This window comes from Leptidea sinapis, chromosome 25, assembly GCF_905404315.1.
Source record: "Leptidea sinapis chromosome 25, ilLepSina1.1, whole genome shotgun sequence".
NCBI lineage: Eukaryota > Metazoa > Arthropoda > Insecta > Lepidoptera > Pieridae > Leptidea > Leptidea sinapis.
Genome location: NC_066289.1, coordinates 6,371,670 through 6,386,289, shown reverse-complemented (window position 1 = coordinate 6,386,289; position 14,620 = coordinate 6,371,670). Strand labels below are relative to the sequence as shown.

The window sequence follows — 14,620 nt, the reverse complement described above, 5'->3', positions numbered from 1 at the left end:
TACTAATCTTTCGTTTTTAATTACATTAGAACCTTTCCGTTCCCGGAAACTCTGATCGCTTCAGATCGGCGTGATTTTGGCGCTCACGCAGCGTTCTCTCAATACGTATTATTTTACGTGTTTTAATAGATTGCTTATAATTATGATGATTTGAGTGAATGTATCTGAAAGATATTGAAACAAGCTATAAGACCATGCTAAGTAAACCATCTTATAAACAAAATAAGGATCAGAACTTGGTGAGGGAATACTGCCCTGGAGCACTGCCGTTTTTGGAAGATGAATAATATTACTTGTTGTTCCATTGTGTAAGGCATAAATGATTATTTTTTTTTATGAAAATATATGGACGACCAGGACGTTCAGCTGATAGGAATTGATACGCCCTACCCATTTCAATGCAGTGCCGCTCAGGATTCTTGAAAAACCCAACAACTCTGAGCGGCACTACAATTGCGCTCGTCACCTTGAGACATAAGATTCATTTGCCCAATAATTTCACTAGCTATGGCGCCCTACAGAGCGAAACTCAGTAATGTTCAGACATTACTGCTTCACAGCAGAAATAGGCACCGCTATAGCCGGTGCAATGGAGCCCCCCACTCGTACTGTAACTGTTGTATTTGAAAATAATTACTTCAGTTTGGAGACTCAACTCAACTCAGAGAAGTTTAATCAGCAGTCGAGTTTCACCACCGGATATTACGTCAAAGTGCGAAATGCAACACAGCCGCGTGTTTCACTAGAAATTGTTTCCTCCGCACAGCCACTCTGGTATCACATGACTGCTACGGTAGTCCCCAGCCCATACCACTAAGCAGCCAAGCGAAACTCTCTAAGAAAAAAGCGATTCACTCTAAATTCAAATTCAAATTCAAATATTTTTATTCAAAATAGGATTTAAAAACTACCACCCATTCAAAAGAGACTGCCTCAGACCTGAGAAGAATGGGCGCAAGAAACTCAGCGGGCTTTTTTTTAAATATAAAATATGGATTACAATGTGATATCTTACAATAAACATGTATAATTAAAGAGCCTGAGGGTGTTCGCTTTATTCCCAGTCCGTTGTGTCAGTAAGAAAATCGTTTATGCTATAATAACCTCTCCCACACAAACGTTTTTAACAATTCTTTTAAATTTCGTAACACATTTGTTTTGTACATTTTCTGGGATCATATTGTAGAAGCATTGCCCAACAAAAGACTTACTAACTCGACCCAACCGAGTAGTAGGCATAACAAGTTTATGTTTGTTCCTCGTGTTAGCATTATTAATGTCACAGTTTTCTATTGTATGAAACGTGCAGTCATTGATCGACTGACAGATGACGGCTATAATCTTGCACAAAACGGAGATAGCCGAATTCCACTATGTTTTAAGCATCTGTACGCTTTCAAACTTAGACGGATTATTCTTCATCGCCATATTGTAATTACTATTTCAGACCTATGTCAAATTTCAATGCACGTTTCATACTAAACTGAATTTCAATTTTTACTTAGTCAGTACCGCCTCTTATTACGTAATATTTAGTATTTACATCCTCTTCGCCACTAAGGTACTTAAGTCTAGAACATTATCCTTCATTTCTCCTGTCTATCTTTTGACATCTGGTATAGCGGATGTCAGCTTGGCTCTATCTAATAAAAGCAAAAAACGGTCCTTATGCAACGAACGGCTGTCCTAATTTGAAATTGAGTCAACCGTGTCATGTAGAGTATCATAGGGCAACACTGGTACCAATTCAAACAGATTTTTAATTTTTTTTATGATAATATAATGTATAAAATTTCGAATTATAACGTTGAAAAGTTTTCGAATTATAACGAAGAATGAAGAAAACCTTTTCCATTTTTTTAAGTATAGGGTGGTACCTAATAACAGGACGAACAGGACGTTCAGCTTATGGTAATTGATACGACCTGTACCATCTTATAAATAAAATAAGGATCAGAACTTGGTGAGGAAATACTGCCCTAGAGCACTGCCGATTTTGGAAGGTGAATAATATTACTTATTGTTCCATTGTGTAAGACATAAATGATTATTTTTTTTATGAAAATAAGGGATGGACGAGCAGGACGTTAAGCTGACAGGAATTGATACGCCCTACCCATTTCAATGCAATGCCACTCAGGATTCTTGAAAAACCCAAAAATACTGAGCGGCACTACAATTCCGCTCGTCACCTTGAGACATTAAATGTTAAGTCTCATTTGCCCAGTAATTTCACTACCCTTCAGACCGTAACACAGTAATTCTTACACATTACTGCTTCAAAGGCAGAAATAGGCGTCGTTGTGATACCCATAATCTAGCCGGCATTCTGTGCAAAGGAGCCTCTCAATAGTAAAAATATTGAAATTATATTTCTATAACAACATATGTAAGCATTGATAATGATTCTTTTTGCCGGTTCTATTTCAATGGAAAGGTAAAATGGCTGTTCGTATCAAAACAGAGCGGATTCACAAACAAACTATAATGCGAGCGACATTTTTTACATTCTTACCCTCACGGGTGTTGCAAACACTCGAGGTCATGCAGTCCTTGAATGTTAATATCAAACCTGTTTTCGTGGCATACTTTGAACCGCTTCAAAATCGTGTGAATATAAAAAAAAATGAATTCTTACTTTTAGATTGTACAATGCGCGCGTGGAGGGTGAGCTTCATTGTAATTGTTGTTTTTTTTTCGGTTATCTCTAATTCAGGGTAATATACAAGCTGGTTATTAATTAATCTGTATATTCAAAGACCATATATAGGTTGGAGCATATTTGAAATTAAAGGGAATAATAGTTAAAGGTTATCAGGTTACAGCAGTAAATATTTTTACACTTCGAATTTTATCTCATTCTAAACCTAGTCTTGCCATAAATACTGAAACTAAGAAAAAAAAAACTTTTACAGTGTGTTAGTTTAATACATAAATATAAAACAATTTAAACTATAAAAATCTTTTCCAAAGTGGTATCCATTGGCTGTAATACAGTCCTTTAAACGTTGAGGCCAGTTATCAATAGAACCACGGACTCTTTGCATGGGAAAATTCTTCACTGCCAATCGTACGGATTGTTTTAGGGACTCCAAATTATCACGGCGTTTAGGGCAAGCCGTACTCTCTAAGCCTGACCATAAATCAAGATCCAGCGGATTAAAATCGTGACCAGACGACGGCCAGTCTTCAGCTCTGATGAAGTCCGAAACGTTCGTTTCTAACCAACACTGCGTTGACCGAGCTTTATGACCCGGCGCCGAGTCTTGCTGGAAGGACCATTCTTGGTTATTGATCATGGTGTTGTTAAGGGGCTTCACTACCTACAAGATTGCTATCTTGACACACTTGTGCCGATGTTTAAACCTTTTTCACAAAAGCATAACTCAGTCATTCCCTCATATCTAATACCGCACCAAACCATCACTGAAGTCGAATAGTGGCCACATTGCACTATGTCGACTAATTGGGAGGCTACTTTAGAGCTTTGAGCATAAATACGGTCATTTTGTTTGTTATAATGTTGCTCAATTGTAAAAATTTTCTTATGCATGAACAAAATTTTTCTGTTAGCGATACGCAAAGGGACGCCCTTTTGCGTATCGCTTCAGTAGTTGGTTCGATTTTACTACCCTATTCTTTTTTAAATTATCAGTAAAGAAATGACCAATACGTCTCTTATAGGCTGCAAGTCCTAAGTCATCTTTTAAAACACGTGACATTGTTCTAGGTGCTATCTTCATTTCCCTAGATAAAATCTTTTGCTTTCGGACTTTCGATTTCTTTCCCTTACTGCTTTGACCACCTTTTACGTAAGAACACTACGTGGACGGCCAGATCTTTTTCTGTCACAAATAGAGGAGGTCTCATTGTACCTATTAAGCCCGGTTCACAAATATTATACTAATACCAAGCGTTTGTAGAGTTTAAACAATTGCATTTGGCTCCATACCTACTTTGTGTCATCCAATCACAGCGATTCGGTTCTCTTTATCACCCCACTCCATTTTAATATCGCAAAATATTGTACAATGGATTGGCGCCAAAACGAGAAAACTGACAGAACTGAAAAAAAATGACAGATTCCAAATTCAAATGTAATATGTTGATTATTTTTAATTGTGACAGTCTTTATGGCCATATATAGGTATAGTAGAGGACTCCCACGGATGGGTGGAGGTCTTTCCCTACTCACAACAACAGTTGTTATTCTCATTAATAGTTGTTATGCTATCAGTACGTTCGGTATTGCGTTTTCATAACATCCTGGAGGTAAATAATCGGTGCCATCCTTGAGTACCTACTGCTATTAATCAATTGAAAATAAATGAACATAATTGAGATGTACAATACTTGAATTAAAGTACATTTATTTTATCACAATAAGCGAATTAGTGCCCCTCGTTAGCTACAAGGGCAAAAAGTTCACCAGGGAAACATAAAATCTAAGGTGCCTTGTTACAATTTTATTATAATAAATGTGAACAAAGGATTTTAACTATTTTTAAACACGTCATTATAATACAAAATGTAAAAATAGATAGATAATTTAGTTAATAGTGGACACGTCAGCGTGCTCTTGCCATCAATACAAGGAAAAGGTCGTCTTTTTCTTTTGCATAAAATATTTTTACCTGTAGTGTCTGTTAGTTTATACATAAATACTGCATTAATTGCGTTATGCATTAAAATTTTGGATCTCATTCAAAATGATCTGCCGTATTACTTAAATGTTTTTAACGTGGTATCCTCCATGGAGAAATTCTTCATTGTCAATGTTTTATGTATAGATTACATTATGTATAGAGTACATTATGTACCTATAGAGTACATTGACAATGACGTTTATGTATAGAATGTCATTGCTAAATTAATTAAAACTTACTATAATCTATAATCCAGTTGAAATGTTCGTTTCCGACAAAGTCTTCTTTTTTTGGGCTCAGACAAAGGAGAATGGGCCACATGCATTTGATAATAGAATCTACAGCCGTTTCTCCCGAGGCAATCACTCATATAGTTCTACGAAGGCGTTAAACTTTAACTAGAATAGTGCCATGTGCGTATGTAATCGCGTAGGTCATGGCTAGTGACGTCATAAATGATGAATCGTCTCTCAAACAGGCGCCACGCGTGTCGATGCGGATGTGGTGAGATTTTTATTTACACTTACCACTTACATTCTTACATGACTGAGTTGGTGTAAGTTTATGAAGAAAACTTATATTTTTAATATTACAGGAGCAAATGGTCAGGTAGGTGGCTTACCTTATGGAAATGACAGCCGCCCATGAACATCAATAACAAATACCAGATGTCATCACAATATCCCGAAGATAGATGCCCACTTCTGGACAAAGACCTCCCCCAAAGATCTCCACGACGATCACTCTTGCGTTGCCCTCATCCAACCTATTCCGGCGATCCCGACCAGATTATCGGTCCATCTTGTGGTAGGCCTACCAACACGGCGTCTTCCCGTACGTGGTCGCCATTCGAGGACTTTGCAGCCCCAACGGCCATCTGTCCGTCGAGCTATGTGCGCTGCCCACTGCCACTTTGTTTCTCCTATGGTTCTCCTCATTTTTGATTCGTTCTCTCATTGAAATTCCTTGCATAGCCCTCTCCTTTGCTCTCTGAGCGACCATGAGCTTTTACATAAGTCGTTTCTGTTCTGAAATCAGCAGGCGGTAGATGATATCATATTCAAGTATTTTTATTCAAAATAGAATTTAATATCACTTATTTAACATCGAAAACTACCACACATTCGAGAATTACCAAAATTACGACCCATGTGTACTCAAACGGTTGGCTCAGTTAGTCAGCAGAGCGCTCGGACGGAATCCAAGAGGTCGCAGGCTCTAGTCCCGCATTGTTTATAAATTTTGGTTTCAAATTTAATTTGTGTAATTAAACCCAGAAGTGAGGGTTATTACTTTAAAATAACAAATTATATAAGTTGGATCCTTTGTGGCGTTCTTGTTTATATGTGTCTGCCTATGTTGATGAATCTTCGAATCATAATCTATCGAATTGTTTTACGGTCGTGTTATTTCTATATTCAGCTCGTCTAGTCCTTAAATGGCGGTCAATGATTATAATTTTAAACCATTTTATACCTTTGGCATTTTATAATAAAAATATAATATTATGTACATCTAAATCCTATTGAAATTAATATTGAAATATTATATTCAAATCAGATTCAGAATGAAGAACTAAATACCTAGATCTATAGACTATCATAATAAATCATATTTCTGTTCGCATGTTTCATGTTCGCATGTTCGCTGTTGAATCTGATTTTTTAATTTTCCAGATATTCTATTTTTATATCGTCCTTGTAGAATTGTTGTATACAAGATACTGAGTGAACTGACAAAGGATATTATTAATGTTTGTTGTTCCGGTTCAACACGTGTCTTCTTGAACTAATTACAGATGAAAACATTGTAAATTATTGTTTAACTCTGTTTAATTAAAATTAATTGCTGATTGTAATGTCGTAAAGTGATATACTGCATTATAATTAAATCTTATTGGGGACAAGCAATTCATGCTCGCTACTCGGCGCTAGATGGCGCTGGCCGAGAATAATAATTTTCTTACGCTACAACTTTTTAGCTATACTATACTATACTATACTAAAAATAGTAGAATAATTTTGGTTTCATGCCGTGCGAGGCTACTTTGCTCAGGATGCCGGCTAGATTATGAGTACCAGAACGGCGTCCTTTTGCAACGGCGTGTTTCGGTCTGAAGGGCGCCGTTACTGAGCAAATGAGACTTAACATCTTATGCCTCAAGGTGACGAGCGCAATTATAGTGCCGCTGAGATTTTTTGGGTGTTTCAAGAATCCTGAGCGGCACTGCATTGTAATGGGCAGGGCGTATCAATTACCATCAGCTGAACGTCCATCTCTTCCCGTCCCTTAACGTCATAAAAATAATTATTACTTACTTGAAATACGTTCATTTTTTGCACTTATAAAAGTTCACTGGCAAATGTCAGAGACAATATGCAGAGGTCGGTGGCGAAAATATGTAGAACCAGTAATCCTCACCACGGTGCCCCGGTTCGATCCTCGTCTGCAACGTAAGGGTTTTCGGTTTTCAAATTAATATGTTATTCGACTCTTTATAATAAGGTCGGCAACGCTCCTGTGATTCGTCTCGTGTCGCAAGAGAGATCTTCCATAAAAGATATATTTCTTTTATACCAGCTCTCTTATTCTCATTTCCTGACCTCTTTTCCTACATATGATCATGAAATGTACCTGTGTTTATCCAGCTGTGAGTAAAGATTTCTGATATTAGGTATCGATCCTTAGAGCAGATTAACATTCTATTATTTGAGGTTATTCTATTATCAAACATTAGAGGTATGGATGTTTGTTTCCGAGTCATGGATGCTTATAAATATTTATGTATGTTTAAGTAAGTGTATTGTATTAAATATATCGTTTTCTTGCAGCTCATAGCACAGGCTATGCCTAGTTTGGGGTAAGATAATTTGTGTCATAGTGTGTCAATATTATAATATTCCAAGACTTAGATTTTAATTTTTAGCCCTCAAAATCCCTATTTATTTTCTCCGCATGATATAGAAACAAAAACAATTTTCGTTTTGAGCACCTAATTCCCTAAAAAAAACGTTATCATTCAAGGTTTAAAAAACTCAGTTGACAACCCAAAACTATGTATTGCGTAAAGGTGATCATCGACTATCAAATTATCCTTTTCATCATCATATCCATTCTAAACATCACAGACCGAAACGCGATATTAATAAATTAGGATTATTGTGTGTTAAAACCACTTACATAATTAGATTATATATTACGCACATTGTGGTATATAGATAGGCATGTATATACGTTACATGACCATAACATACTTGCATAAAAGACAGCCATTTTCCTTAATCTAACTTAGTACCTAATAATATTGTAACATAAATGATCAGTCTTGCCAAGGAATACAATTGTGCCAATATTTGGTTATTAATTTTGAATAATCCCATTGTTTAAAATAGTTAATGGTTATGTTTGTTTGAAAAAGCATCATAATATAATTAAATTAAATTTAAATGAAAAACTTTACTCACAAAAGTTATAAATTTTATTTACTTCTAATACCGATTTTTGTTAATTATAAATAATCGTTCCTGGAAGTTGTCAGTAACATAAAATATAGTATATTGATTTTTAAATATTTAGATCGGGACGGATTTAATAAACTAAAATGTGTCGAATGGTGAGGCTTAAAGAGTTTTCTTCAGAAGAAGAATGGAAGAGAGTGTATTTGCAACATTGCAAATGTGACAAACAGGTAAATGTAGTGTTTATTAATATAATACATAAAAAATAATCAATGCGTGTTTCAATACGTTCCCATGCCAATTGAAAAACGGCTGAACTGGTTATTTTGATAAAATTTAGTAACGACCGATTTTTAACCGACTTCAAGAAGGAGGAGGTTCTCAAATCGGTCGGTATTTTTTTTTGTGTACGTACACAATCCGATTTACGTAATTTTTCTCTAGTTCGATGTGAGAAGATGCCATCATCACCATGAACTCTTATTGCGATTCAATTCCACGACGTGATTAGAGCTATCTAATTTAGGTTGACGTCAAACCAACTGATTAAATCGCAATGATGTCAATATAATGTCAAAAATGATATCAATTTAATCGCAAACCTAAACTGGATAGCTTATGTGTCAAAGTGAGCGATTCGAAAAAAGTTGCTACTTCCTTAGAGGAAAGTGAATCGTGTTGTTAATAACTTTTAAAAAATAGTGAAAACATACAACAAAAGAAAAATTTTATTGATGAAAGATGAGATGAGAACACATTATTGGACTTTTTTGTAAAACAAAATGATGAAAATTGAACGAAAAATGAAAATACTAAAGACGAGGCAGTAAGGGCCTGGGCTATAGCCTGTTCGCAAGAACGAATTAAAAAGAATGTCCTATCAAATCAAACATCAATGGAGGTGCGTTCATAACTCGTTATTTTTACGAAAACACCTAAGCAAACATTTAATTTGTAATTTAAAGAACTATATTTATTTATATTACTATTATTTAATAAGTACAAAAAAGGGCTTAATAGTTTATAATTTGACGCTATAGAGCGCAATTTTGAAATGTATTTTTAGTATTTTCTACGCAAAAAAAAAAACCGCTAAAATCATATCATTCGAGGTTTCGAAACGCAAAGAATATGGTTCGAGTAAGAGAGACAAACTTATGCAACGACCATAGAAATCTCAATAACAAGGCAAGGTGCCTGCAACTGCAACGACTGTAGAGCGTCGTCTCTTTCTCACACCGCGGACCACATACAAATTTATTTCGTTCATTCTTCATAGGCGATCCAAACGCCATTCAGTAATCGCATCGCTTATTAAAAGTTGATGGTAGGCCCTCTGGTCCGATAAAAATTTAACATAGTTTGGCCCGGTAGTTTTCATTTTATGAACATATTTTACGAAATTTTTTCTAAGCTGTTTATAATATGAAGTTTTATTTTGTGTAGGGCTTGGCACCGACTTAAAACGTATCAATAGGTACCACATATAAATAATAGTATTTTATTATTATTAGTTGGGTAGAGGTTGGCATAAGATGTGTATTAAATTAAATTTTTATTAAGTTATTTTATACCTTTCAGTTTTTGGAGTCCGTTATTTAAACGTAGTTTTTTTTTATATTTTCTTTGTTTCTTAGCACGGTTGTCAATCAAAAATGATTATGGTCCTTTTTATAGTGTTGCGATTCTCCTTAGTAGTAATTTTTAGGTAATCTTTTAGAATAGCAACAGTTCTAGTATATATATTGTAATCAGCCACGCTTAGAATTCTTCTTAGTATTTTGAATATTAAATAAGCTAACCACTAGCTAACGGACACATTGACATATCAAAATTGGCCACATTTTATCGTATCAGGTCGTATATACGCTAATAATAGTATTTCTACAATAATCAAACGTCTAAATATAATGTGATTATGACCAGATTCTGAAATAAAAAAAAAATAGTTTAAAAGACTCTTTTTTATCAATCTTTACTCTTTATTTACCTTCTTTGTAATGAGACATACTCTATTTCTAGAAATAGTTGGCAACCGTCTGGTCAAATATGAATTTCCAATAAATTCAACGTATTTCATGATAAGATTACTTTTATCTAATTGCTCACCATTTAATACAGTGATTGTGATTATAGAAGTCTGACACATGCGTGAAATTATTGCGAACTTATTTTTTGTTCCTTTGTTTTATTTACACCAAAATGCAATCGTATACATACGGCACTGTCAGGGTGAGTTGTCGTTGAATTAATCACAAGATGTTATTACAAATTTTAAATCTTTTTGGACATCAGTAGTGAATTAATTGCAAAATACATTTATCTACTTATATATTTATGCACATTAATTATGTTTAATAAAATCGCTGCGTTAGGTCATAATAGTGCAACCATTTCGCGTGGTTTTATGAAGCTTAGTCTCTGTATCGTTTTATTTACTCATGTATTTTACAAAAAATATTTTTTTTTTAATTGAATAAACTGTGTGAAATTTAGCTTTTAATTCATTATAAACTACCAAAAGAATCGTTTTATTTTTTCGTACCTCAAAAGGAAAAAGAAAACCCTTATCAGACCACTTTGGTGTCCATTCGTCCGAGGTATCGAAATTAGAACGGTATACTGAAGTCTACAGTCTCTTGAAGCAGTGTAATTCAAATTCAAATATTTTTATTCAAAATAGGATGTGTTATCACTTATTGAAATTCACAAAAAACTACCACCCATTCCAAAATGAATGCCTCAGGCCTGAGAAGAATGGGCGCAACAAACTCAGCGGGCTTTTTTTTTCATCAAAACAATATTATGTTTACAAAGTAATATTGTACAATTAAACTTATTATTTAATAGCATGAGGGCGGTCGCTCCATTCCCAATCTGTGGCATCATTAAGAAAGTCATATATGTTATAGTAACAATCCTTTTGAATAACGTTATATTTTATTTAACGTTTTGAACATTTACTAGGATCTTGTTGTAAAAGCATATTCATCGCCCCAGAACAGACTTACTAACTCGACTTAGCCGAGTAGTAGGCATTATTATATATTATTGTAAATCAAAATTTAATTGGACGTCTTGAAGTCGGTGAAATCCTGTTCAAAGATACCGTTAATATTACGAAGCGAATAAAAGTTGAGCATTATAATATTGTTATACAACACCAGTGTTTATATAAGTTGAGTCCGCAGTCTGTAGTTGTTATGAAAGCGTCGGTGTCAAGTTCATTCGTCAGGAGTTCGGAGTATCGATCCGGGCTTCAAGGTCGCGTCGTAGACGGGCCTTCACGACCCCGGGCGCGCGTGGTGACCGCTGACCTTTACGACAGCCACTTTTATGTGTACTTTACGGCGTGTTTCTTTACGCGATTTTTTAATTATAAATAATATTACTATCAATATGTATAAAAATGAATTGCTGTTCGTTAGTCTCGCTAAAACTCGAGAACGGCAGGACCGATTTGGCTAATTTTGGTCTTGGATTATTTGTGGAAGTCCAGGGAAGGTTTAAAAGGTTTGAATGAACATGAAAATCCTCGGATTTAAATAAAAACAACAAATTTGTTTTTCCTTTGATGTGTCCATACATAATTTCTATGAGAGAATTTATTGACGCACGGTTTGACAGTTCTGCTGTGAAACATTTTCATTGCGACAGCAGGGTGCATATTTTACGAAGTAATTTTTGATGTTATGATATATTATTGATAAATTCATATAAGACCTTATTTTATTTATTATATACAGAACAACGTCTGTCGGGTCAGCTAGTATTATAATAATAATGATTATTAGCTTACACTTTAGATTTTTAGACTGATTTAGAGACATCGCTACATTTATCACGGGGAGTGTTCCGAAGAGCTTTTTCACGTGATTCCTGCCGCCAAATTCCACCTTCGCATGACACGCCACAAGTTAGGATATTATCATCCCCACCATCTGGATGTGTGGCTTGTCCTCCATTTCCATAAAAAAAAAGATTCTTTTTAATTATTTATTAACAGAAACAATGCAATAATTATAGTGTTAGATAGATATAGTACTTTTACAACATATAGTTAACTTTTCTTGAAACTTTTATGTAGGTAAAACTATTCAATATACTTTAACTATTGAGTTTCTCATAAAATCTTATAATAATTAGAGACTTTCTTTAATAATTAATAGCAGTTTTTTTATTATTAACACATAAGTACAAATTATCTTGCCTCAAAATGTAGGTACTATAGGTACTATTGGTGTAAAAAAACGATTTATTTAATACGATATACATATTTCAACATATATATTAACATCAATGACTTGGAAACAAACAAGAATATTATGAATATTATATACATACAGGATTTGAACCACTTTAAACGGGACCTTAATTAGTTCAGTTAGTTCGGCTCGAATCTATGGAGGGTTAAAATAATAATCATGTATTTTCAAATGTATTTTTAAATGAAACAAAAGCTGCTGTACAATTAGGATCAATAATCGAGGGGAAGGGACGAGACAAGCACGACGTTCAGCTGATGGTAATTGATACGCCCTGCCCATTACATTGCAGTTCCGCTCAGGATAATTGAAAACTTCAAACATTCTGAACGGCACTACAATAAAATTGTGCTCGCCACCTTGAAACATAAGAATTGTTAAATCTCATTTGCCCAGTAATTTCACTAGCTACGGCGCCTTTCAGACCGAAACACACTAATCCTTCCACATTACTGCTTCACGGCAGAAATAGGCGCCGTTGTGGTACCCATAATCTGGCCGGCGAGCTGTGCAAAAAAGCCTCCCACAAGTTAAGTACTTTAAACTGTAGCTTTTCATAAATATTGTTGCAGCAAAAAGATCCTGAAGCCCAGAACGAGAGCAGCTGTCTCAAGACGAGCAATAAATGGCTATGGAGATTAGCCATTGATATTCCACTCCTGACACTTGGTAAGAGTTAATTCACTCCTCTTTTATTCAAACAAAATTTGAAATCAAAATTTAATGAATGATGCGGGACTTCAACCCGCGATGTAACTTGCTCAACGAACGTCACTCGAACGGTTGGCTCAGTTGGTAAGCTCGCACGGAACGCGAGATGTCTCGGGTTTGAGTCCCGCATCGTTCATAAAATTTTATTTGTGCAATTAATCGCAGAACTGAGGGTTATCACTTTAAAACATAACAAATTTTTCTCTTTAATGTCAAACTTGTTGCGCAGCAGTTTTGTCTGAGAGATTTTTTTTATGAAAATAAGGGATGAGACGAACAGGTCGTTCAGCTGAGGGTAATTGATACACCCTACCCATTACAATACAGTGCCGCTCAGGATTCTTGAAAAACCCAATTATTCTGAGCGGCACTACGATTGCGCTCGTCACCTTGAGACATAAGATGTTCAGACTCATTTGCCCAGTAATTTCACTTGCTGCGGCGCCCTTCAGACCGAAACACAGTAATGCTTAGACATTACTGCTTCACGGCAGAAATATGCGCCGTTGTGGTACCCATAATCTAGCCGGCTTCCTGTGCAAAGGAGCTTCCCACTTGTAAAATTATTTGTGATCTACTTATCATATTAGTTAGACAAACGTAAAGCTCACATCTTGCTTTTTTCAATTTATTTTCGCGACTTCGTCCGCGTGGATATAACGATAATTGGGGCGGCACTGAAAATTGTGGTTTTGGATGGGGCTTCATCACCAAATGCAATAATCATCCGGTCAACACACGTTTTGTGTTAAACCACTTCGAAAGTCATAATAAATAATCGCTCTAGAATTTTCTCGAGTCAATTTCATTTTCTCAACGACTAAACAAGTTTGACAAGACCTTGTGACAAGACTGAGAATAATTTTTTAAATAAATAAATGGTATTCGGTTTTTAAAACCAAGGAGTTTTCAATTAAAAAGATTTTAATATGACAGGAACAGTGGAAATATTCCATTCCCGATACTTTTAGTGCAGCCTATGTATATGGGACATTTAAATAATATATGGCCTACGGCTGGATCACCTGCCGCTGCGTAGCAACGTCGCTTCATTGTGTGTCTTCTACCGCATTTATCACGGGAAGTGTTCCGAAGAGCTGTTTCACCTGATTTCTGCCGCTGAATTCCACCTTCGCATGACACGCCCAAGTTAGGATATCATCCCCACCATCTGGATGGGTGGCTATTCTTCACAGTGCAGTTTCCAAGGAGCTTTCTTCCACGCACGACATAGCTGTGGAATGAGCTTCCTTATGCGGTGTTTCTGGGACGATACGACATGGGTACCTTCTAAAAAAGCGCATACACCTTCCTTAAAGGCCGACAACGCTCTTGTGATTCCTCTGGTGTTGCAAGAGAATGTGGGCGGCGGTGATCACTTAACACCAGGTGACCGTACGCTCGTTTGTCCTACTTTTCCATAAAAAAATATGATGTCCCCATGTCATTTTTTTAACTTATTCAAACAAAATAAGAAAAAATCTATTTAATTGTTTTTTACGTATACCGGACATATATATTTTTTTAATTATCTTGCCCC

The 14,620-nt window shown here is 35.5% G+C and overlaps 1 protein-coding gene across 3 annotated transcripts in view; it reads left to right on the top strand.

Moving 5' to 3' along the window:
• Positions 1–14,620, top strand: part of LOC126972095 (putative phosphatidate phosphatase) — a 43,216-nt gene that overhangs the window by 6,126 nt on the left and 22,470 nt on the right. Inside the window, exons 1-2 of one of the 3 annotated variants that reach the window (XM_050818683.1) lie at positions 8,127–8,334; positions 12,942–13,038. In XM_050818683.1, coding sequence (XP_050674640.1) covers positions 8,248–8,334; positions 12,942–13,038 — 184 coding nt within the window. In that variant the 5' untranslated portion in view covers positions 8,127–8,247. Of the gene's footprint in view, positions 1–8,126; positions 8,335–10,230; positions 10,337–12,941; positions 13,039–14,620 lie in introns of those variants that run through there. The other 2 variants (XM_050818684.1, XM_050818682.1) reach the window with 2 other exon arrangements.